This window comes from Anas acuta, chromosome W (assembly GCF_963932015.1).
Source record: "Anas acuta chromosome W, bAnaAcu1.1, whole genome shotgun sequence".
In the NCBI taxonomy this organism is placed as follows: Eukaryota; Metazoa; Chordata; class Aves; order Anseriformes; family Anatidae; genus Anas; species Anas acuta.
In genome coordinates, this window is record NC_089016.1 from 3,339,556 (window position 1) to 3,365,300 (window position 25,745).

Consider the following 25,745-nt stretch of genomic DNA (forward strand, 5'->3'; position numbering starts at 1 on the left):
GAAGCCCAGGCACACTGTGCAGGCTTAAATTCCAGTCCTTCGGAGAGCAAGACTTTGGTTTATGATCTGGAATTTAGCAATCCAAGTGCATTATGCCTGTATTGCCATAATTAAATCAATGGCATAGAGCTGTAAGCAGGGCTGACATTTCTGTCTGTTAGCTACACACAACAATATTAAAATTAATGACAGATCTATTTTACTTATCTTGAACCACCTATTTGGTAACTCCAGGCCTGTCAGTCTCATGTCAGTGCCTGGTAAAATTATGGAGGTTATCCCGGGAGTTACTGAAGTGCACCTGGGGACAATGCAGTCATTGATCCCAGTCATCATGGGTTCATGAGGGGTCGGTCTGGTTTAACAAATTTGATTTCTTTTTGTGATAAGATCACCCATCTAGCCGATCAAGTGAACCCAGTTGATGTAATCTTTTTGGATTTCAGTAAAGCTTTCAACACAGTGTTTCATAGGATCCTACTGGACAAAATGTCCAGCATACAGCTAAAAGAAAAAACATCATATGATGGGTGAGCAATTGGCTGATTGGTAGGGCTCAAAGGGTTGTGCTAAATGGGTCCACATCAGGCTGGCGGTCGGGCACCAATGGGATCCCCCAGGGCTACATTTTATGGCCAGTTCTTTTCAGTGCTTTTATAAACAATTTGGATACAGGACTAGAAGGTGTTTTGAGTAAATTTTCTGATACTAAACTGGAAAGTGTTTTTGACTTTGTTGAGGGTGGAATGGCCTTGCAGAGGGATTTGGACAGACTGGAGAGTTGGGCAACCACCAGCCGCATGAAGTTTAACAAGAGCAACTGCTGGATCCGCAACTGGGATGGGGCAAAGGGTTGGGGCAACTGGGATGCGGCTATATGTACAGACTGGGAGATGAGATGCTGGAAAGCAGCACTGATCTGTTCGCTTTAGTGACCAGTGACAGGACCTGCAGGAATGGTGTCAAGCTGCAACAGAAGAGATTCAGGCTGGATATCAGGAAAAGGTTCTTAACTGAGAGGGTTGTCACGCACTGGAACAGGTTCCCCAGGGACATGGTCACTGCACCAAGCCTGTTGGAGTTTAAGAAGCGTTTGGACTGTGCACTGAATTTTTGGGTGGACCTGTGTGGTGCCAAGCGTTGGACTGGATGATCCTCGGTGGGTCCCTTTCAACTCAGGATATTCTATGATTCTGTAACTCTATTTCTCTTTGCTTGTTGTGTTTGTGTTTTTTGGTGTTTTGTTTTGTTTTTTTTTTTCAATATAATTTTCAAGGGAACTTTAACTTCTTCAGCCTTGCCAAATTTCATATGAGAACAGTGCATCCCAGTGCTTTTCCCTCTTACAAGTACTGATGAAAAAGAAGTCAACAATACCCCCTGAAAGAAAGCCGTTCCCACCTTGGGCTTAACTGATTTTTCTTTTTACGTAATCTTCTTGTTCATACGGCTGCATTTTCCCTTCTAAAGACAGTGGTTGCTGTAGTTGAGCTTGGTATTGTGAAGATTTTATGTACTTGTGGATCATAACCACATACTGAGTCAACCTTTCACCCCCTCCCCATAAGATAGTCTTTGCAGCTACATAAGTATTTGGAATCTGAAAATATCTCCCAAATAATACCCCAGCTGGCATTAATCTTATCTCTTTTGGCCTCTGCTTTGTATGCATTAAAGTGATTGTTTAGGCATCCGTCTTCTTCAGATTGGTTTCTGCACAAGTATTAAATACAGTATTTTTCAAGCTCTGATTCATTCATTCCACTGTCCTTGATGATGGTGATTGATATGGGGTATACAGGTGTTAGGTGATGCCTAACGTTTCATATCACCTTTTTAAAACTTGAACTGTGAAATGGCTCCCTTGGTTTGAATCAACCTTTTCTGGAATTCCACGCCTGGTCACCATATCTTTTAATAAGTACCTTATTACACTGCCTGCCTCTGCATTCCATAAAGGTGATTGCTTTGGGGCATCCTATTGTGGTAGGTATGCTCTTCTCCTGCACTTGACGTAAGTCTTCCTTGGGTTTATGAGCCACAGCAGGCCTTGATGTGACCATTCCTTGAACCAGACAGCACATCAATATCAGAGCACCAAGTGCATGCTCAAAGCCATGACCATGAACAAAGGGGGTACTGTCTTAAAGCAGGTACCCATTGAAATCCCCCGTGGAGAAATTATAGAGCTCTCCAGGGATCACAGCAGGCTGTGACCCTCAGTGTCCCTAAGCTGGGACACTTCTGAGGTGGGGTGTCTCTCAGGGCTGACGCCTTGAGTGTCAAGGCTGACCTGCAGGCAAAGGCCAATGAGGGAGAAGAGTGAGTAATTTACCAAAAATGGAGGAAGATTGTAAGCACAAAGCTGACTTTAGACCTCCCCCTCCCAATACCCTGCAGTAAGTCTCGTATGAACCTTGCCATTCTCAAACCGTTAGCCAAGTCACAGTTTCAATTGTAGCAAATTCCTTTGAATTATTGTGTTAAATTGGCTGATGATTAAATGCACATTAAGTGCTATTAAGAATAATACAATCTAATATTGTGACTTACCATAAAAGTATTAATAAATCTTAGATTGTTGCTAAATCAAAGTTGTGTAAAAATCTATTTGCAACACCTGACTAGTCAATAATTACTAACATGTATTTGTATCCCTTTGACATGCACATAATGTGTCTTCAACATTGTATAATCTACTTGCAGGTTTTGGAACGGGAAAGTAGCCCATGGTTTGTCTCCAAGAGTCTTTTCCTCCTTGTCCACCTTCAAACTGTAGACCTGAGAAACTGGGCAAATTTTAGTCACCTGTTTTGCTGCAACGTAAATTCCTGAGGCACACCAGTCCTTTCAGAATTGTCTTTGCCAATGCTGTATGTTCAAAATGATTTAGTTGGTGATGGATTTTTGCCATTGTAATCAAGTACCTTTTGGGCAAAATTGGTAAACCTGATTTACTTCTTCTTTTATCTATCTGTGCACCCAGTCTTTTCCATTCTTCTATTTCTTCTTTTGCTATTTGTTCATATAAAATTAGCAAATTAGTAAGAGTCTCCTGATATTTGATTTTTTCCCAAAGGCTGTCTTGCTATTGCTTTGGCTCTAGTGTTTGCATTGGTGCCTACTTTTTATAAATCAGTCTTTTCTTTATTGTGGGTTGTCTGATGCATCACACTGATCTCTTCGAAGTGGAAGGTTAATAACTGCTAACAAATTCTCAATCTATTGAGCATTTGCTGTCTGTCCGCCACTAGAGGTCATGAAACCTCTGTTTCCACAGCTGTCCTGCAGCATGGAAGGTATCAAAAGCGTATTTCTATTACATATGGATGGTCTCTTTTTACCATTCTGCTTCCCTGCAGATTTATGTCAGGGTTATTAACTTACCTGCTTGAGCATTGTGTTTAGGAGAAATACGCTCTGCTGTTAGTAATCTGTTCTGGGTCACGGTGCCATACTACCTGGAAAGAAGGTAAGGAACGGGGTAAGATAATCCATCTACAGATAGAGTCCAGTCTGGAGCTGGCAGGGTAAGGTCTCTAAGGATCTGAAAGGTCTGTCAAGATCAAGAAAGAGCTCACCTTGGTCTTACAGATCAAGAAAAGGTCATCTTTTCTTGATTCTAGGTTACCTCTATGCAGCCATGATGTGGTTCCCCTTCATCCACCAATGGTAACAAGGTTGCCAGGTTCAAGGATTTGCATCTTCTCAAGAGGATGTTATCTACTGTCATCAACAGCAGTTCGTACTTGTGGAGTCTCTGAAAACTCATATAGATAAAGAAGCACATTTAGTTAACATCAATTCAACACCGTGTAGGGTGTTTAGAGTCCTAACACAATCTTCTGACGTTTTTCTACTATCAGTGCTGCTGAGGCTATTGTTCCAATGCTTCCTGCCATGCCTTTAAAAACTGGGTCCAACTGGGCTGACAGTAAGCCACTGGGTACATCCGCCCTACCAAAGTGTGAGCCAAGACCCAGAGGCCATTCCTTTCCTTTCGTGCACAAGTAAATGGAACAGCTTACTGTAATTTGGCATCTTGAGTGTGGGTGCTGACATCGAAACTTTCTACAGGATTATGAAAGCTTTCTCCAAATCTGAAGTTCATTTCAGTCATCTGCTTTTGTGCAGGCCACAAATGGTTCAGCTATTTTCCCACAGGCTCTTATCCATTGCCTGGAAAATCATTGTACATATCTAAAAAACAGCTTTCCTTCTGGGGCACGTTTGGGCTTCTTTATTGGCAATAATGCTGTTTTACAAGGAAATTTACAAGGGGTTAAAATTCCCTTCTTCAACAACTCTTCACACGTCAGCCTTACTCCATCTTTAGCCTCTTGTGGGAAAGTGTATTGCTTTAAAGTGGGAAGTTTCCTCCTTTAGTTTTCAATGTAACTGGGGATGCTGATTCTAGTAGCCCCATACCCATTGAACTCCATGCCCATGAAGATGTTGGTATGCCTTTCAGCTCCTCAGGGATTTTGTTTATTTTCTGCCAGAACATAAACATTATTGTTGGAACATCTTCTACTGGAAGTTTTACAGTTATACCTTGAGTGATCACATACCAATTCTGCTCACAATTTACAGAATAAGTACCACCATAATAAATTTGTAGGCGCTGATTCTAATACCAAAAAGAATTGGTCTACTAATAGCAGGCCCATCACATCTTCTATCTTTGAAACAGTTCCCTGCTTTCCTTCTGCACCTATGACATTTACATTTCCTGTTACATCTGAGCCCACTGGGACATTGGTTACTGTGGAATAAGTTGTCCTGGTATCAAGTAAATATGAATAACCTTATTTCCAATTTTTGTATCTATTATCGCTTCCTGGGATCCACCTGGGAGGTATATTCCTGTTTCATTTCCCAGTGCTGGGGTTTGTGATCTAAAATAACTTTGCTTATCTTCCTCTCATTGTCCCCTGCTCTATCAGGCTTCCCTAACCTGCATTCTAAGTCCCCTTCCTTGAGATTCCTGGGCATTCTCCAGTGCTCTGATTGCTTGTCATAACTGCAGCAATCCTCTAATGTTGCTCAACCTCTACTCTGATATCTGCTTGTCTGGTTTCTACTATTTCTTTGCCTCCTCTTAAAATCCCTTCCAATTAAGGCTGCCAGAAGGCTTGCCATTTGCTCCTGCTACTTCCTCTTTTGTCTAGCTTTTTCGTATCCTCATCTCTCCCATTATACACAAATGTGGTTATGCTCATTACTTCTATTGTTCTACCTTGCCATCCTGGGGTATATTTAGTAAAATATTTCTTGTTATCTGGCGCTGATTGATCTACCAACAATGAGACAACCAAGGGCCGGTTTCAGGATCTATTTCCCCAAATATTCACAGCTGTTTCTCCAACCTCATTTGGAAGCAGAGGGGTGTACTCTGATCCTTGCTGACCGCCTCTTTGTCCAATTTACCATTCCTTCTCCTGCTGCCTCTGTTGCAGTTACTAACCCGGTGCAGCACTAAAAGGCACCTGCACCAAAGACAATGCCAATGCAGCCTCCAGGGAGGGTGGAAGGAGGATGGCAGGCAAAGGGAGAACAACCTCCTTTAGCAGAGCTGGCAGGGCAGGATGAACAGCCAGGGGTGCAAAACAAGACAGCAAGAGAGGAGGAAGCCAGAGGCAACAGCAGCACAGCAGAAACACCTTCAGCACTAGCAGCAGTTGCTTGAACTTGCACAGACAAAACACTCTAAGTTGACGCCTTTTTTCTATCACCCTATGACTCATTTTATTTAAATTGACCACTTTGTTTGGGCAATTCAGTTCTCCAAATTGCCCAAACATACCAGGGCAGGGAATTGGTCCTGAAATAATTATCACAACAACTTTAGGCAATCTACGTTAAAACCGCCAACTCCTGGCCACCCTTAGTCTGCAGTCTCTAACGCAGTCATAGCAGGCCAAGGTGTCTGACAAAATTCCACTACCTTTTTCTTAGATAACTTATATATACCCCCAATTTTATTCCAATTTTCTAAAACTTCTGCTAGTGGAGCATCAATCACTCACTATATCTTGTCCAATTTCTAAATTGCAGGATTTATGTGGAATTACAATTTTAACACACAACCACTCCACAAGATTTCTGTGAATTTACAGTCTTATCTTACCACCACCACATCTGTTAGAGACATAAAACAGGTGATTTTTACCCAGTTCACAGCCCAGACCACCCCCAGAGGCTCTGGAGGCAAACCGTCAGTGCGGTCCCACCTGGGGAGCCAAATTCTGTCACAAAAATGACTTGGGATGTTCCATGACCACGAAAGAAACAGGACCCATGGACAGATTTACACAATTTTACTAAAGCTTTGTCAAGATCATGAGACCCCCATCCTCCACTAGAGAAATGAAAGCCCCCCCATTACATTTTGCAGCAGCTAATTAGATAATTTACAACAAAACACATCCAAACACATCATTACAACCATCCTGACCTTCATTGCCACGCACAGCAGGGCTTCTGGCAGGCAAGGTGCAGGCATTAGATTGGCTCCAGTCCTTTTTGTCTCCTGAGGCCTTTCTCATCTCCTAGGTTGAAGTTTCCTTAAATCAGGACTTTTGGTGATTGCTGCTCCTAGTGCATTCCAGGAGAGTGCTCAGGCCCTAGTTTGCAGCTCTAGGCAGACACAAAGCAATCAGTATCAAGCTTGTAGAAGAACAGGTAACTCATTAGGGCAGGGCACAGCAGGTAATCCTTTCTACACACCCCAGTCTAACCCTTCTCCCCCCAGTTTCCCCTTCCTTGCCATTTCCCCCAAATCCCATCCCCCAAGGTGGGTGGGTGCCCTCCCAAACTGTATATTCCCACCCAAATTCAAATCCCTGAAGTTGGCTGTCCCCCCACCAACTATTTTCCCCCAGCAAGCTATCACTCCTTATTGTACCATGCAAGCTGGCTATTTCCCCCCAAATCACCTCCAGCTGAATATTCCCTCCAAATCACCCCAAACTGGTGATGCCCCCAAATACTCCCTCCAAGGTGGCTATCAACCCCCCCCCTTCCTGCTGGCTCCTCCTCAGGCTGGCTAGTCTCTCTAAGAAAAGACCCCACAAACCAGAATAACTGGCCTGTGAACCACAAACTGGACTTAGAGGTCAGCATCACAGGGCACGTGTTGGTGGAGAGGTCTCTTTGCCCGTGGTTATGGGGGATTTACAGTTACTTCCAAGACCACTGTGGGGTGCAGGCTAGTGCTGCACGTTTTCCTTTGTCCTCAGGTCAATGAGCAGATTGAACATTACAAAATGTTTGGCAGACTCAGCAAGTGGAGTTGTCAGGAGTGTGCAGGGACTTGCCTGCATTCCTATGCAGGCCGGCAGCCAGAGGAAGGAGAAGGGCTGTACAAGTGACAACAGCATTCAGGGGAGAAAAAATAAAATAAAATAAATAATTTTAATAATTTAAAATAAAATAAAATAAAATAAAATAAAATAAATAAAATAAATAAATAAAATAAATAAAATAAATAAAATAAAATAAAAGAGACAGACAAGCAATTCCCAAGCTCCCTGCAGGGGCTTCCTGCCTCCCAGGGAGTTAGTTGTACTGCATCTAATCTCAGCCAGTGTGGGCTGAGTAGCTAATTCAGAGGGTGTGCAGAATTAACGTTTTAAGCAGTGCTCGTGCTGCTTTGGTGAATGAGCCTGATATCTCCGGCTCTCTGGCAGAGGGGTCGCACACAAACACACTCAGGGTTTAAAAACATGCATACATTTGCAGGTCCCCAAGCATCAGCACGGCCCATCTGTCCACCCACAACTCCTGCAGATCCCAGCCCCTGACCTACCCCACGGGTCCCCAGCTCACTGGCTGGTCCAGTATGGTGCTTGCTGCACACACGTAGCATTCACACTCACCCCCAATGCACACCACTTTCAGGGGTCCCCCGGGAGTACCAGTGCACAGACCCCACTGCCTGCCTGATACCCCAGCTTAGACCCAAGGGCCCTGCTACTTGCTGGCAGGTCCAGCTTAAAGTTTGCTAGCAAATACACATGCAAACTGGAATAAATTTGGAGAGTGGAGAAAAAAATGGAAAAAAAAAAATCACTGTATCATCAATAAATACTCTGTCCTTGAACCCTGGGCCAGGGCAATCCCAAGCACAAACACAGGCTGGGCGGAAAAAGGAATGAAATAGCCCTGAGGAGAAGGACCTGGGGGCATTGGTGGATGAGAAGCTCAGCATGAGCTGGCAACGTGCACCTGTAGCCCAGAAAGCAAACTGCACCTTGGGCTGCATCCAAAGCAGCATGGCCAGCAGGTCAAGGGAGGGGATTCTCCCCCTGTGCTCTGCTCTCGTGAGACCCCAGCTGGAGCCCTGGGTTCAGCTCTGTGCTGGGTCTGGCTGGGATGGAGTCAACGTTCCCTGCAGCAGCCCATACAGGGCTGTGCTCTGCACCTGTAGCTACAACAGCACTGGTATCACACCAGTGTTGTGTCTATTGCTGATAAATACTGGCACAGCACCAGGACTCCCTCCAATCCCCCCAAAAGCCAGCAGGCTGGGGGTAGGGGACATCACCAGGGCACCTAAACCCACCAAAGGGATATTCCATACCATGATGTCACATTCAGCAATAAAAGGTGGGAAAGGGGAAGGAGTGGGGAGGAGCAGGCTCTTGTTATGAAAATGTATGTTCTCAGAAGAACAGCTATGTGTATGGAGGCCCTGCTTCAGGGACACGATCAAGAATCAATCATAGATGGGAAGTGATTAATTTGTGAGTAATTTCTTTCCTCTCTCTCTGCTTCCACATGGACTTTTTTTCTTTTGTCCCCTCTTCTTTTTCCCTTTAGTTCAATTAATTTTCCCTTAAAAACCATTTTATCTTAATTGTTTTCCCTTTAATTAAATTATCCTTATCTTAACCCGTGAGTTGTTTTTTTTTTTTCCTTTATTCTTCCCTTCCTCCTCTGAGGTGTGGGAGTGAGAGAGCGGTTGCGGTGGAGTTCAGCAAGGTAAAACCACCACAAGCTCTGGGGCCCCCAGCACAAGGGCATGGGAATACTAGAACGAGTTCAGAGGAGGCTCACAGAAACAATTAGAGGGCTGGAGCACCTCTCCTGTGAAGACAGGATCCCTGCAATCATTGTTGATTCCTGTCTTCAGTGTGTGGGCAGAAGTTCCGTCAGCTGTTCTGGAAACTGAACTCCTGTGCCTTAAGGTAGGATTTCTTTCATGTTTTGCTGCAGCTGCCAAAGATAATTATAGAGGTTTGACTGCAAAATTACTGTTAATGTTGCATCTTATGTCAACACCCATTTAGACAGTTAAGTTCTTGAATGTTACATATACTAGATGTTACTAAATGCAATGTTATGGTCTTACAACTCAGGATAGGATAGATACAAATGTCTCTTAAAACCCAGCCTACATCACCCCTACTGTCGCGTTGTCGTCAAAATACTAGTAAGTGGACTGCTCAGTAATCAATCTTCCACACCATACTTGGGAAACGTGAGCTATGGCACAGAACCCTACAAAAACACACAACACAGACTTGTGCGCTTATATTTAAAAGTCCCCCTGACATACAATTGAGAGGTATAAAGTACTTGAAAACAAGATATAAAACAGGAAAAAGATATAAAAATCTTCAAGAAATATTTAAATAACATACAGCTATAAATTTTGCCTATACCTTTTATTCAACTACCCTTAAAGTACAGCAGAAAAAAATCCAGTGATACTGGAGTGAAAAATCCTTAGTCTGTGCACTAAGTCAATGCTGCTTACATGCCTTCATTCAGTAAAGGCCTGGAGTATGAAGCCTATGCAAGATTACAATCAGCTTGTTTTTAAACAGTTCATATATATGACAATAATAATAATAATAATAATAACTTACCGGCTGGTTTCCTAGTGAAGTGCTTCTGCTGTACTGAGTACAAAACCAGTAGCCGTACCTGGCAGCCAAGCAATCAAGAACTGAGCAAACCAAGGCAATAACAATGCTAAAAATACCTTCAACATTTTAAACTGTTACACAAAATAAAAGGTTAGCAAAAATCCAGCTTTCAGAAAACTGCCTTATATTTTGGCAATTCTGTTAAAATTTCGAATGGGAAAAAAAAAAAAAAACGTTAATAGAGAAATCAAAGTAGCCATTTCTCTCGCAAGTGTTATTTCAGCGTTTATTCAGCTTTAGGACACTGGAGCGATGCTACTCAAAAGAACGTGTTTTGCACTCTGCAGTTACCTTACTGCAGATGATTGCAAGAACACCGCTGCTCTATATATAATATAATAACTTAAAGTTCGCTGCTTTAAGTTATTCTCTGGACTGGGAGCACTTGTGGCTGCGCTTCCACAGAACTACTCCCTGCAAAGCCCCAGCTCCTGGCACCTCTTTGCAAAGCTCATTTCGTCGCTCCCTGAGGGACAAAAACACGGTGACACAGGCCTCGGGACTGCTCAGCCAGCAGGAAGAAGACGTAGGCGGCTGGCAGGAGACTGCATCCAGACAGCCATTTGGTACCGAAACGCGCCTCCCACTGCGTGTAACGAGCAGCGAGGGAAATAACCCCCCCCTTAACCGAGGGGAGGGACGAGAGGCTCCCTCCCCCGTTGCGGGCCGGCCGCCCCCTCCCCGCCCCTGTCCCCGTCACCCGCCTCAGCCCGGCCCCGAGCCCGCGGCCCCGCTGCCCCCGGAGCGCCGCCCCCCCCTCCCCTGGGAGCCTCCGCGGCCCTGCCCAAGATGTCTGCCTTCGGAGCCACCCGGGTGAGCGGGGGAGGGGGCGGGAGGGGGCGCGGAGCAGGGCCGGGGGCTGCGGAGGGCTCGGAGGTCTGAAGGGCTCGGGGCTGCTCGGGAGCCCCGGAGGACGGAGCCGTGCGGGGCTGAAGTCCGCGCCCTGCTCTGTTTTGTTGTGTTTTTTTTGTTTGTTTTGTTTGTTTTTTTTCCCGTCTCGGCCATGAATTGGCAGCGTTCATCTCAGGAGCGCTGCTCGTGTCTCTCTGCTGTTGTGCTGTGCATGCAGGGCCGTTAGAAAACAAAAAAATTTTAAAAATGGGTTTTGCTTCCCACTTCTAAGCGTCAGGGCTTACGGTTCAGAGTGTTTCATACGGTGCCTTTCCTAGCTGTGCTGCCTACACTGGTTTTTTTTTGTTGTTGTTTGTTTGTTTTGCTTATGCTGGTTTGTTTTTTTTTATATGTGCAGTACATAAATACTGGTTTTCTGAAGTGCTGCAGTTCTCTAAACTTGAAATACCACTTACATGGAAAGAAGTTACTGAGCAGCGCAGGGAGGTTGTTTCTCTGAAGGGCCGAGCTTTTATAAACCTGGATTTCTGCATACATCAAAAGCTGCTGGCCCACCGGCACCTCCTCATTTCCGAGGTGGAGGTGGTTCAGGGCTCAGGTAGCACCTTGCTAAGCCTTCGCAGGGGCCTTTTCCTGGCTTCCCCGCTTCCAGAAGTAGGTAAAAGTTGAAGGGCCCTGGGTCAGTGCTGAGGCGTGACCGCTGGGCTGGGCTTGAAGCCAGGGCGGGTGGCGTGCCAGGCCAGCGGGTGCTCAGGGCACCAGGCGGAGAGCTTCCAGCCATAGGAAGGTGACAGACAGTGACCATGCACCATGTACAGCGGTGTTCCGAGTTCAGCCCCCGGACACGGCACCTTCACAGTCGTGGTTTTGGCCGCAGAGAGCCATAGGAGCTGTGCGAGCATCGCTAGCACCTTGGCACTGAATCCAGCTGTCCCACTGAGTCAAAGAGGGAAGCAGATGGAATAGGTGGCAACCCAAATTCGTACAGGTTACAAACTGTGGTCCTTTGTCACTTGATCGCTTGCGCCACATCCAGGGATGGATCACACCTTGTCCTTTCCTTGTGTCTGTCTGTGGTGTTTCTGCAGAACCTTCCGTGCTGATCTGGCATACCACTCTGTATGAAAACACCAACAGACATAGGTTTTCTGGGATGAATTTCACTGTTCCCTTTATGTAGGATGTCACCCTTAGCATTATTTTGAATTCAGTACTTTTTCTAGTTGAGACAAAACATTTTGGTGAAAAAGCTGTGTATGACTATCAAGGGCTGCTCCTTTTTTTTTTTTTTTAAAAAAAAAGGTGATTTCTAATACCTAGCTTTTGCTCAATGTCATCATCATCTTGGCTTCTACTAGATAAAGGAAGGTATAAAAAATTCTGAATGATTGAGGTTCGTCTAGATGCTTGTTGAGTTTGTTTGTTTTCCTATATTACAACAGTGGTAGCAGTTGCATAAAACTTAAGTAAAATATCATGCTACTATTCTGCAATGCTATGGCTTGTGAAAACTCCAAATGAGTAATATATTGCCTAATAGAAAATACAGTCCCGAACTGTGAATAAACTTAATAGTTAAATATTCAATTATGTGATACCTTCCCCTGTCCTATACCTAGTCTTCCAGCATTTCTTCACCTTTCAACTTTATAGATGTTTTCAGTATGCTTTAAAAATACCTCTTTTCTCTCTGTTGATACCCGTGTTTGCTTTTTTAACCTTCTTTGCGTAGCATTCTTATTTTTAAGAGCAGTAATCTACCACTACTTTGTTTTTTAACTACTTATAGCCTACCCAGCTATATACCGCTCCTGTCTCTAGAGTTTCCAATACAAATTCTGACATATTTTTGTACTATTATGATTAATTCAATTTTCTAATGCTACAAAATAAGTGACTGGTCTCATCAAACTGTTTTTTTAACCTAATCACTGGTCACACGATGAAAGAGACTGACATCTGCAATGTCCTTTCAGGTAGTTGCAGAGAGAGCTGAGGTCTCCCCTCAGCCTCTTCTCCACGCTAAGCAACCCCAGTTCCCACAGCCACTCTTCATAAGATGTGTTTTACAGCTTCCTTGCTCTTCTCTGAACATGCCCCTGAACCCTGATGTCCTTCTTGGAGTGAGGGTCCCACCACTGAACACAGTACTCAAGGTGCAGGCTCATCAGTGCCACGTACAAGGGGACAATCACTTCCCCAGTCCTGTTGGCCATGCCAGTTCTGATGCAGGCCTCGATGACACCACTACAACAGTAATCACTAAGTACACATACATTACTGCAACTTGCTAGAAGGGAATCTTGGGCATTATTAGGTCAAAATATTCTGATACCTATTGTTTATTACGTAGATTATTGTTTTCAGAATCATACTAATCCTGACCGTAGGTAAACACTGGATAGGTGGAGTGCTTAGTAGTGGGCAATAACTTCTGGCTTGATTAGTGTACATTTCAAAATATATATATTATTATGTCTCTGAGCATGTTCACATGTGGATTTATGGACTTCAAAGAAGACGTGCTATATTATGCTTAGTTATTTTTAAATAATTGATTTTGCAATCTTAGAAATGGATACACCAGTTCACACAAGCTCAGTGCTGTCTTGGATCCCATGTTGATGTAAGCCATCAGTTTGCATCAGCTTGCCACAGGAACAAAGTTGAAGGTAGCCAGGAATTCTTCTAGATCATGTTAGTCACTGTATTGTACCTGATGCGATACTGTTTTCTAAACAGGGAATCTATATTTAAAGTTGTGCTGCCATCAGGTTAGTAGCTTTAGGAGACTTGAGCTATCAATGTCTTATATCTCCTGTTCTGTTTCTCTTCAGCGGATGCTCCAAACCATTGCAGGGCTTGGATGGAGATCACATTCTAGTAAACCTGCTCAAAATGTCCATACAGGCAAACTTGGAGCTGGCTTTAGCTTCGGTAGGTATCACATTCTTTGAAAGGAGTGCAGCAACTAAGGACAAATTGCAGAGTTAGTTTAAAATAAAAAACACTGTATTGCAGTTCAGTATGAAGAGAAAGTTGAATTTTTTTGGTTACTAGAGAGGCCCAGGAAGTGGTGGTTTAGATTGTCTTGAGAGGAATGACACTACTCTTCTTTTCCCGTACTCTGACAACTGGCAAAATTAAAGCCAATGTAGAATTTGTGACTTCTTTTTTCTTTTTTATAATAGAACTTACTGATGAACAGAAAGAGTTTCAAGCTACTGCTCGTAAATTTGCTCTGGAGGAAATTATTCCTGTTGCTGCACAATATGATAAAACTGGAGAGGTAAATCTATCATACAGTAGGGGAAAATTAGATTTTTATCTTACCCTGCATGAAATTTAAACTGCTGGCTGTGATTAATCAGAAGGTGATTTTCCTCATTTATTTCAGTATCCTCTTCCACTCATAAAACGGGCTTGGGAACTTGGTCTTATAAATTCACACATACCAGAAAGCTGCGGTAAGTAAATATTTTTAATCTGTAAAATAAAATTAAGAAAAGGACTTGGAGGTGTTTATATGTGTAATTAGGGATTCTGTATAAAATAAACAGTTGCATATTTGAATAATTAAGTTTAACCTTTTAATTTCCTATTTTATTCATTATGTAGTCTGAGCCTTCCATCTTCAAAGGCTATCATGGAAGTGGAAGGGGTTCCTAAAAAGGATAAAGACAGCAAAAGATACAGAACAGCTTCTGTATGAGAAATAACTAAAACGTCAGTGTCATGAAGAGTGTGAAAAGGGATTGATAGCTCATCATCCCTTTCCATACAACTAGAAGGCATCAGTGAAGTCAGCAGATGGCACGTTCTGAGTAAATTAAAGGAGGCCCCTGAGCACTTTTACAAGACAAAGCTGTGGCATTTCTCATCACGGTACTCGTGGCAGAGTTGCTCTGTCCCTGGCATTCCTGCTCCCAGCCAGCCTACCCCATTCTCCAGCCACGTCGTTCCTTGGTCACATCTGCTGAACAGTTAAAATCTCTATATCCCCTTCATTTTATGCAGTGTGTAGTTAATTTGTGAAACTCATAGCTGCTGCATGATATTGATGCTAAAATATTTACCTATGTTAAAAAGAGATGAGTGCAAATTCACTGAAGGGGAAGTCTGTCAAGGGTTAGCATTAACAAGGATACCAAGAGTACTTCAGGGTGAGGGAGACACCTAGAGGATGGAGAATGTGTTTTGAACAAATGTTGATGTATCGTTACTGTATTTCGAAGCACTTACCAAAGTCAGTTTCTGTCAGAAACAGATTACAAGATTGGTTGGCTGACTAACATGAATAACTCGGTATTCATAGGAGCTATGGTAGCTCAGGAGCCTTTGTGGTCACTTCTCTGATTCCTAAGAGCTCTAAAGGACATTCTCAAATGTAAAGTAGTCAAACAGTTGTTGCCATTCTGTGTAACGTGCCCCATATCAATCATGCAACCTTGGAGCAGTCAAATGTAGTTTTCCAATCATCTCTTACCATTCTGACAAAACTTTATTTAAAAAGTTGGTGTGGGATGTCTGATCAAACACAGTGCACAATCAAGTGTATATGGGGCAGTATGTTTTTGATAGTTAATTTATGTAAATTGCTAGTATGTCCCACTTTAAAATCATTTTAGTAAATTAAATATTTCAACTGTAGGCGGTCTTGGCCTTGGCAGTTTTGAAGCGTGCCTTATTACGGAAGAGTTAGCTTATGGATGCACAGGGGTTCAAACTGCCATTGAAGCAAATTCCCTAGGGGTAAGTTCTGTCATTTCTTACCTCCTTTAAACTGAAGTCTGTGCGTTTTAAAAAAGCAGATTAATAGTATAAATATTTTCTTTCAGCAAATGCCAGTAATCATTGCAGGAAATGAGCAGCAACAGAAAAAATACTTGGGAAGAATGACAGAAGAACCAATGATGTGTGTAAGTATAACTTATACACTGTAGAATGTTCCTAACCCACATTCATCGGTATTAGTCATTTTTTGGAAGAAAGCAGTGGTATCTACTTAAATTTTAGCCTATTTTTGCTTGTAAATACACTGTGTCATTTCTTCAAAGTCAAGGAGTAGTAAATTTGATGCAAACAGTGAGAAAATAGAAGATATTACCTGGAAAACCATCCTAATCACTTACCAAAAAAAAAAATCATTTCCCTTTCAGGAGATTGTTTAGCTGGGGTCATTTAGCTTGGAGAAGAGAAGGCTCAGGGGAGACCTTATTGTACTTTACAATTGCCTTAAAGGAGGTTGTAGTGAGGTGGGGATTGGGCACTTCTCCCAAGCACCAAGTGATAAGACAGGGAAGATGACTTCAAGTTGCACCAGGGGACGTTTAGGTTGGACATAGGAGAAATTTCTTTACTGAAAAGGTTGTGTGGCATAAGAATAGGCTGCCCAGGGAAGTAGTTGAGTCACCATCCCAGAAGGTCTTCAAGAAATGTGTAGATACAGAATTTAGCATGGTTTAGCTGTGGACTTCAGTACTAGGTTAAAGGCTGGACCAGATGTCCTTAGAGGTCTTTTCCTACCTGAACAATTACAAGCTTCTGTGATTCTAAGAAGAGGTGTGGGAGTTTAAAAGAGATATGACATGAGCAGTACTTGTTACAGAGAAAGAAAGAGTCATGTGCAATGCATTACAACCTGAATAACTAAGCCCCATAAAATGAAGAACACAGTAGGTATAAAATGTTACACTGTACTCTTATTTGCAAATTTTAAAGATCCTCAGCTTTTACATCAGTTTGTGAAGTATGAGGAATTGATGACTTAAGAGTTACAAAATGTTTCTGTTTATCATGTTTATCTGGTGTACGAAAGGCTCAACATGAGTCAGCAGTCCATGCTTGCAGCCCAAAAGGCCAAATACATCCTGGGCTGCAACAAAAGAGGTGTGAGCAGCAGGTCGAGCGAGGTGATTGTCCCCCTCTGCTCTGCCCTTGTCAGACTCCACCTCGAGTACTGCATACAGGTTTGAGGCCCCCAAAACAGGAAAAATGTGGACCTGTTAGAAAGAGTCCAGAGGAGGGCCACAAAGATGATCAGAGAGCTGGACCACCTCTCCTGTGAGGAGAGGCTGAGAGAGCTGGGGATGTTCAGCCTGGAGAAGAGAAGGCTCCCTCATTGTGGCCTGTGTATTGAAATACTGAAAGGGTTCTTCTAAAAAGGCTGGAGAGAGACTCTTTGCTCACTCAGATAATACAGGATGAGGAGTGATGTTTTAAACTAAAAGAGGGGATATTTATGTTAGAGGTTAGGATAAAATTCTTCACTCAAAGGGTGAAGAAAACCTGATCTAGTGAGTGGCATCCCTGCCTGTGGCAGGAGGGTTGCAATTAGATGGTCCTTAAGGTCCCTTCCAGCCCAAACCATTCTATGATCATTAAAAATTATTTAAAATATGCATTTATTAGGAAAATTAACCCATATTTGCTTTGACAGTTGTTGCTTTTTGGTGGTGGTAGGGTATTTTGTATATGATTTTAGGGTTTACTATGTGGTTTTGGTGCACATAGTCTGCAATAATATGGTTCCTAAAGAAAGAACTTTTTTCCTCAAGATTTTATATTTTATTTTTTTCTAGGCTTACTGCGTAACAGAGCCTGGAGCAGGCTCCGATGTGGCTGGTATAAAAACAAAGGCTGAGAAGAAAGGAGATGAATATGTTATTAATGGACAGAAAATGTGGATAACAAATGGTGGGAAAGCAAACTGGTGTGTTAACAGTTGACTCATCCTACATTTTCTATTATTCTGTTCTATACTGGCTTTTTTTTTCCCCAAAGTTAGATATTAGTGTTTCTTTAAAGTTCTCTTGTAAATCCAAGTCTTCATTATGTTTCACCCCAATACAATTTTGCATCTGTGATTAGTGTATCAGCATAAGTATAAGACTCTCAGGGCTGTGCAAAGCTTAAAAAGGAAATTAAGTGATGATATGGCAACTATACATTCAAGCATACCTCTTAAACCTTGAAGCTACCAAACAAAATAATATTGCTTTTTCTTCAAGGGAGGACAGCAGGAGTGTGATTTAACTTGCAAAATACTCAGGAAGCCCATATTACCAGCTACTTTACTTTGAAGGTGCAGTGATCAAGATCACATGCTATTGATTCTGTTCAAAACATCTCTCACTTTTAGTGAAGCTAGAAACACTCACAGAATCACTCTTGGATTGTCGTGTTACATTTTATTTTCATAAGGGAAGACATTTTCTAACAGTCAAAGAATCCAGATATTGCTGTGTTGGTGTGTCTGTGGAGCATGCTTGACAATATAGACCTCTTTTCATCATGTCTCACATAATACCATACTCATCCCCAACACATAAATTGTCTTAATTTAAGTGAAAAAGCTGTGTGCATTCATTCATAAAGCTGAATTTTCTAATTATTTATTTCCTTGTTCAAGGCAGAACTATCAAAGAGAATGTACCAGCTACATGTATCTTTTGACATTACCGAACACCATGAATGTGATTTACAGCTGTTTAATTTCTAATTGAAATACTTATTTACAACTTAGAAGAATAACATTAAGATCTTTGAAATCAGGTGATAATATTTTCTGTGCAACACTGTATCTCCTAAGAATTCATTTTTAAATATGTGATGTGACAGGTTTCTTTTTTACTGTTCATGAAACTGATAATACCATAAAGACTTAAAGTAAGTGGAAAAGGTGGAGAATCTTTGCATGTTTATATTAAGTAATTTTATTAAATCTTGAATGTTGCAGTAAGAGATGCAGTGACACTTCTCTCCGTTGCACACTGTCGGTTTATTTCTGTAAGGGGCAAGAAGAATGGATTGTTAATTTTCTGATAGATTTATTACATGCTAGAGACACTAAATATATAGATATACACACACATTGTTAATTGTGAGGATAAACTGAGTTTCCACCACTTTGTTTTACACTAGGTACTTCTTGCTTGCTCGTACCGATCCAGATCCAAAAGTTCCTGCAAGCAAAGCTTTTACTGGATTCATTGTGGAGGCAGATAGCCCTGGAATCCAAATTGGAAGAAAGGTAAAGAAAGTATCTCTTACTTGACAAACCAGGGGTTATTATTTGTTTCTAAATCAAATCACAACAAATTGCAATTAAAGAAAACATGTTACACAACTGAACGTTTTCACATTGTCATCTTTTCATTTTCACAACATAAACTATTCATAAGACATAATTTTACTCAGTCAGATAAAGAATTATTCAGAGTGGATTAAAGGAAAATGACTTTGAATAGCTGCAAAAAAATCTTTTGAGAACCATTTTATTGATCAATGCCAGTAGATGAGAAATACGCCATAAAAAATAAGGTGGACGGTTTTAACCATAATTACACAGTGAGCTTTAATTTTAGCTACTGCTTAAGGAAGGTTCTCGAGGTTCTGGTGCAAATTAAATAGGGGAAAAAAAGGGAAGGAATCTGAAAACTTGAAAACTCCATTTTATTTTTTTGTGCATGTGTTTCTGTTACAGTTATTTTTTTCTACTGCCTGCATACTAGTTTCTTTACTTTTTCCTTTCCCACCTCAAATGATAACAGTTGAACTTGAGAAAGACCACGTGAGTGATTGCAGCTACAGAATCAATTTTATATAGGCGTAAGATAAACTGCCCAGCTTAGACAAATAAAGGGCATGCTGGTCTGTAAATGCAGAACTACTATTTGTCACGTATATGGTAATTCTTAGATGAAATTGAAGTGTCTGGGAGGAGCTGGAGGGGAGAAGCTTACCTTATGCTTTGAGTAAACTAAGGCAAGATGATGTGTTGTACCTTGGAAAAATCCAAGTTAGTTGGCACCTCCGTAAATTTCTCTTTTCAGGAAATGAATATGGGTCAACGCTGCTCAGATACAAGAGGTATTGTCTTTGAAGATGTGAGAGTCCCGAAAGAAAATGTATTAATAGCTGAGGGAGCTGGCTTTAAAATCGCAATGGGAGCTTTTGATAAGACCAGACCACCTGTAAGTATCAAAAATAATTTATTTATAAAATGTAATAGGAATTTTTTTGTTTTTATTCTGTGCTGTATTTAATTCAGGTAGCAGCTGGTGCTGTTGGGTTAGCAAAAAGAGCACTCGATGAAGCTACTAAATACGCTTTGGAGAGAAAAACCTTTGGGAAAGTGATTGCTGAAGTAAGTTAATGACATTTTTATTCATACATATTCACTTATATAAGCTATGTTTTCACATCAGTACAGTAGATGTACTACTAGTGAATTTTCAGGTTTGTTCCTTGATTTTTAGGATATGAGTTACTGTATCTCTGCCATTGCTTAGGTTCTCAAATACGTAGGTCAGTGACATCAAAATAAATCTAGCCATGCAGTTACTCCAGGAATTCTTCTAAACTCTCAAGACATACGTAAGTTCTTCAATACTAAAAAATAGTGATTTTCACGCAAGGTATAAGCTTCTCTGAGCTATATGAAACAATACACAGTATTAATAAAAACTTAGAATATGTTACCAACCACACCATTTACCAGTTTTAAAGAAATTTAAATAAACAGCTAGCTAAATAAGATGTCATAAATACTGAAACACAACTTCATAATTCAGTACTTAATCCCTGTGACTAAATGAATTTTAGAATGAAAACCTTAGAAGTCTAATTCAACACAGAATTATGACAGCTTGATCCATATTCTGTAGAACTCATCTTGTACAATTTACGTTGTTGAAGGTATTAGTGTATAAAAAAGATTATATTCTTTTTGGATGTCACAGAATCTTAAGCAGGCAATGTTAATCTAGTGTATTTCATCATTCATAGCACCAAGCAGTGTCATTCATGCTTGCTGAAATGGCAATGAAAGTGGAACTTGCTAGGATGGCTTACCAAAGAGCTGCATGGGAAGTTGATGCTGGCCGCAGAAATACCTACTATGCTTCCATTGCAAAGGCATTTGCTGGTGACATTGCAAACCAAGTAGCTACAGATGCGGTGCAGATTTTTGGAGGAAATGGATTTAATACTGAATATCCTGTAGAAAAACTAATGAGGGATGCTAAAATCTACCAGGTAAGTAAAAGAGAATGTGATTTCTACAATAATGCCTAAATTTTATATAGAAATACCTAATGGCTACTTATTTCAAATCTTGATATACACATATGACATAATTTTTTAGAATGACAGTAAGTATCCTTCAATTTAAAAAAAGGGAAACTCAAATTGGGCAAATTCTTGCATACTATGCACTAGATCAACAGCTTAACCTACATGTAACAAATAAATTTAATGGTGTGTTTTTTTCCGTATATGGTAACTCTGAAATTCTTAGGCTCTTCTTCATTTGGAATCTTCTTCATTTTGGAATCAAACACTGTAGAAAACACTACTCAAAGTACCAATACTTCCTCTGGTATTCTATAAGTAGGTGTAGTTTATGTATGATGCTGTTCTTGAAAACCTTCGGTGCTGGAAATTCTCTGATTTTCCATATGTATCATAGACTGGTGCCTGCCTATAGTTTAGCTTTTCCTTCAGCCTGATACCTAGTTCAAATAACAGTTATTGCAAATCATCTCCTTTTACTCCTCAGATCCAAAGACAGTATGCAGAACAACTGATTGGTAATGACATTTTAGGAGCTTCTCACGTTTCTCTTATTTTAGTCTAAAGAGAACACTACAGCGGCTTCTTCACCTTTTTCCTCATCAGTCATGCTGAATGACTTTTTTATTTTTATTTTTTCCTTTTCTGTTTCCAGTCTCTTCATTGCTTCTGGCTGTACTCTAAACCTTATGTTTGAAACTTTGGTAGCATAACCCAGGCAGAATATTTCAGTTGATATATCACCAGCATTGAGTGTCATGGACTATATCGTGGTCTTGCATATGTTGTATTAACAGAATTATGACACAATCTGGAACGATTGGCCTGTTTTTAACAACAAACCAAACCTGTACTTACTCATGTTTAGCCTGTAGTCACCCATAATTCCCAGGTTTTTCTGCATTATTACTGCTGAGAAATTATTCCATGTTATGTCATAATTCTTGTCTTGGGATATATTATGCTGCAGTTCTTCATTCAGCAAGAATGTTTTAATTATGCTCAGCAGAACCAGTAATCTTTTCACCTCTTTCTGATAGTAATAGTGGCTAGGTAAAACTTATCAGAATAGGTATCAAGAAATGCATGTGAACCATAATCTGAAAGGTTAGTTAGTTATAACAGTTGTCGTTCTTAAGATCCTATTAGTTAGCATTTCTCTTATAGCTGACTTTAAAATGAAAACTATGATTCTCCCTAGCCAATATTTTGGTTTTCTCTGTTTAAGGAAAGACAGCTACTACTTTGGAGTCTAAAGGTCCTTAGTACTAATTGCAGTCCTGCAAGCAAGATGAATGAGTAATACAATTTTACTTTGGGCATTTTTTCTGTCAGGTTCTATGTTTTTCTAGAGAAAGATGTGAGGGTTGGAAGCTTATTTAAAAGTTAAGATTAATTTTACAGAATTCTAGTTATTCAGATCTTCTATTATACTGATCCATCACAGGTGCATGTCAAGGTAGACTTTTCTAATTGTTCAGTCTAATAAGATTTAGTATTAATTTTTGTTGTTTTTCTGCTTCCCTTCTTCCCTTAAAAGAATACAAGGAAGGATTTTGTCTTTAGAATAATTTTGCCCATGTCTCTTGATTATGCTTTACTATATTACGGCCCAATTCCACATGGTACATGCTTTTGGCCATGGGTTTCATGTATAAAACTTCATTTTCCACTTGTTCTTTTCTTCCATATATTTGATATTTCTCAGTATTACACAGTTCTACTACTTCCCTTCAGTTGAAGGTGGTGCTTGAAGCTGCTTCCCTTGCTTATAAGCCAAAACCTCTTTTGCATTTATTTAAGCAGACTGAGAGTTTTGATGTCTTTACACTTGAGTTCCATGGCTGTCTTCATCAGCAAGTAATTTAGTACAATAGGAGGAGATTAGCAGATTGCAGGAATAGCTGCTGAATGCCCTCCAGCTACACTATATCCAGTTTGGAGAGGCTAAGTTCACAGCATGCCCGTTTGGTTACTTGGACTGAATGTCCCCATTATGTGTGTAATTGTAAAGGCTTGTAAGTTGTAAACAAATCTGTAAATTGTTATAGGCCTAGACAATTTTGGCTTCATTAGGATTTGGACCGTATGTGGTGTATAGAGGGAGTAGAGTTTCCAGTTAAGTTTGCTCTAAAAAGCACCTACTTTCACCAAACTAAATCTGCTCTATAACCTGGATCATTGTAGGGTAAGCAGCAGCAGTCCGATGATTCACTTTGAGAATGAAAAGTTTCCTCTGAAGCAAAAAACTAATGTGACTGCAGGTTATAGTGGTTCTATTTCCAAAAAGCTTTGTAAGGTTCTTGAGAATACTGTCCCTATTTTATGACTGCAGAAAGTGAATTTACCTGAATTTGAGCAACTCGTCAAACCAAGTTCTGGCAGACCTGGGAACTGAAACACTTGAATCCCTAAGCTGTGTTACTTCCACCCTCAAATCCTGTTGCAGTATATCTGTGGAGCATAGAGTCTTCTTACTGCATTAGAGCTTCATATATACAGTGTTTTGCATCTCTGTCTTTCCTGCCATCAAGCCATGTAAAACGGGGATAATGCAGAATGTTTCTAGAAGACGATGCAAGAATGTAAGGTTAAAGAACAGGAAAAAAGGGATACTGTATTGGAGAGAGTACTAGTTAGCAAGAAGAAATGGAAGTAAATGAATCAAAGCAAATGCTTGATGTGACATTGAAAGGCTAGACAACAAAAGTACAACACTCAGCACAAGTCATCTTCTCTTCACCCATTGTTTTAAAACCTAGTTTGTAAAACCTAAACTATGTATTTTCTTTCTCAGATAACACGTTTTCTTGATCTTTTTTGGCTCCCTATGTCTATTTGCCTGAGAAAATTATTGAATTTAGATGAGAGGATATGAGACTGTCTCTCAGTATCTTGTGTATGATTTATTTTATTTAGCCAAATGTAGCTACTTAGTCACATTGGAATTTTTCAGTTCTATTTTTCTTGGATTTAACATTCCAATCCACACTGTAATCTAGTATACTAAGGAGGTTTAAAAGTGTATAAAGATCAATTTAAACCTTTTTAAGAATGATCATCTAACATTGTTGTAATTCTTCTTTTCAGATTTATGAGGGAACTGCTCAGATTCAAAGGATGATCATAGCTCGTGAACATATTAGCAAATTTAAGGCTTAAAGAAATGTGTGTGGCACTATGGTAGTATTCTGTGTTCTCATGGAAGAGGATTTTAGTGTGTTTCTCAATACAATGGAAAATTTGTGGAAAAAAAGTCCTTTTCCTTAAAAATCTTTTTATTGAATACGTTATTAAACACTACTTCTTCCCATCCACTCCCGCTGAATTCCAAAGTGATTGATTGTTGTCTTTCCCCACTTAATCATTTTCACTCAAATATTTAGCCTTTGATGGGGGAAGGGAAAAAACCTTCCCTATAAAATTTATAGATTTATTTGATTTTAAAAGTTACCAAAATTCAGATTTTTTTTATTTTTTTTGGTCAGTGAAGGCATTCAGCATGTGGAAATTCAGCATGAGGAATGAAATACGGAGAGTTTCTGTATTGTTTATAATGATACAGATTTATTCCGTCTCTTTTATCATTGGCATTTGGATGGATATCAAATCAATAAATCTCAGGGAAATAGTTACTTACAAATGCTATTCTAATTCCTCAGGAATACCATGTTGCAGCAGATTGTCTCTAGGTCACCTAGAGCTAGCTGAAAATAAATACGCTAACATGTTGGTTTTGTTGGCCTTTAGAAATTCATATTTAAAAAAAAAAAAGAAAATCTCTGGACCATTTGAAAGCATGTATTATCATAAATTAGAACACACTGCACTATTATTTTTCTCAGAGACAGGATTACTATTTGTAGTTTGTCTATATTTTATGTGTGTCCCTGAAGCAATATGAACAAAACCTACTTCTTGTTTTCAAAAGACACAGCATAATAGGGCTTATTTTCAATTTCTTAACCACGTTATTCACCTAAATCCAGCACTGAAAAAAATGTCATTGAAAGCCTTTATCTCTGTTCTTCAAAGAAACCTGTTGTGTTCATGAAGAAAATACTTGTGCCTTCTCCTGTGCAAGACGTCTGCGTTACAGTTGGGTGTTATGGACAGCTTTTGGTAAAAATAATTATGTGGTTTTGTTATAGCATAAATAAGAATGATTGTTCAATTTTTAACTTTTTAATTTTAACCAATGCCACATAGAATAACCTCTAGGAAACATTGCCATATTTTCATTTATAATATATCTATTCTAAATTTGAATATTACTCCAAAAATCCAAGTACAAAAAGGGCAAGAAACGAGAACCTCACAACACAACGTTTTTTCACTGTAAAGTTAGATGATCAAAATGTTATTTCTGACAGCCATTTCTGCATTCAAATAAAAACTCATTTTAAACAGAGAGGCGTGGTGGATTTTATTCATTTTGTTTGCCACATCATTTAAATTGTATTTTGCATAAGTTGTCCAGCTTCTGAAACAGACAAATAGCTGCACCTCAGTTCCTCCTGTGCTACTGCCCACGACAGCTGCGTGGCTGTTGCGGTTCAGCAGTGTGAAGGCTTTGCCTGCATGAAGACTGTTCTGAGGACTGAGATCCAACCCAGCAGTGACGGTATGCGGCTTGAAGGAAAGCAGCCTCTCTGACTGCTGAACTTGCTTAAGTAAATGTTCAGTCACGATGATTCACTTCAAGTCAAAGTGAAACTTTTCCTTAAGAATGACTTATGTGATCATTTTTATTTCAGATTCAATGTATTTAAAGGTATATTCCTTTCCATCAGTGTATGCACTTAACCGTTTGCAGCAGGAACAGCCAAGGAAGAGGAATTCTTGAGAATTTTGTGTTTTGAAATTTGGCTAGGCTCTGCTGGG

At 40.4% G+C, this 25,745-nt stretch overlaps 1 protein-coding gene and 1 long non-coding RNA gene across 13 annotated transcripts; one reads left to right on the top strand and one right to left on the bottom strand.

Moving 5' to 3' along the window:
- Positions 1-176: 176 nt before the first annotated feature.
- LOC137847265 (uncharacterized) lies at positions 177-10,591 on the bottom strand. 12 transcript variants are annotated; one of them, XR_011090901.1, is made up of 5 exons: positions 10,227-10,591; positions 9,876-9,933; positions 9,086-9,219; positions 6,458-7,361; positions 177-3,760 (listed from the first exon to the last, which is right to left on the bottom strand). It is a non-coding gene; the product is annotated as an uncharacterized lncRNA (long non-coding RNA). The 12 variants fall into 12 exon arrangements; XR_011090903.1 differs by having other exon boundaries at positions 6,458-6,639; positions 7,320-7,361; positions 9,876-10,591; XR_011090900.1 differs by lacking the exon at positions 9,086-9,219.
- ACADM (acyl-CoA dehydrogenase medium chain) lies at positions 10,591-25,272 on the top strand. The gene is made up of 12 exons (XM_068665552.1): positions 10,591-10,748; positions 13,625-13,724; positions 13,979-14,076; positions 14,185-14,254; positions 15,439-15,539; positions 15,626-15,706; positions 17,369-17,499; positions 18,711-18,819; positions 19,622-19,762; positions 19,840-19,935; positions 20,577-20,825; positions 23,952-25,272. The coding sequence occupies exons 1-12, from the start codon at positions 10,725-10,727 to the stop codon at positions 24,021-24,023; spliced, it is 1,272 nt and encodes a 423-aa protein (XP_068521653.1). The 5' UTR covers positions 10,591-10,724; the 3' UTR covers positions 24,024-25,272.
- The last annotated feature ends 473 nt before the right edge of the window (positions 25,273-25,745 follow it).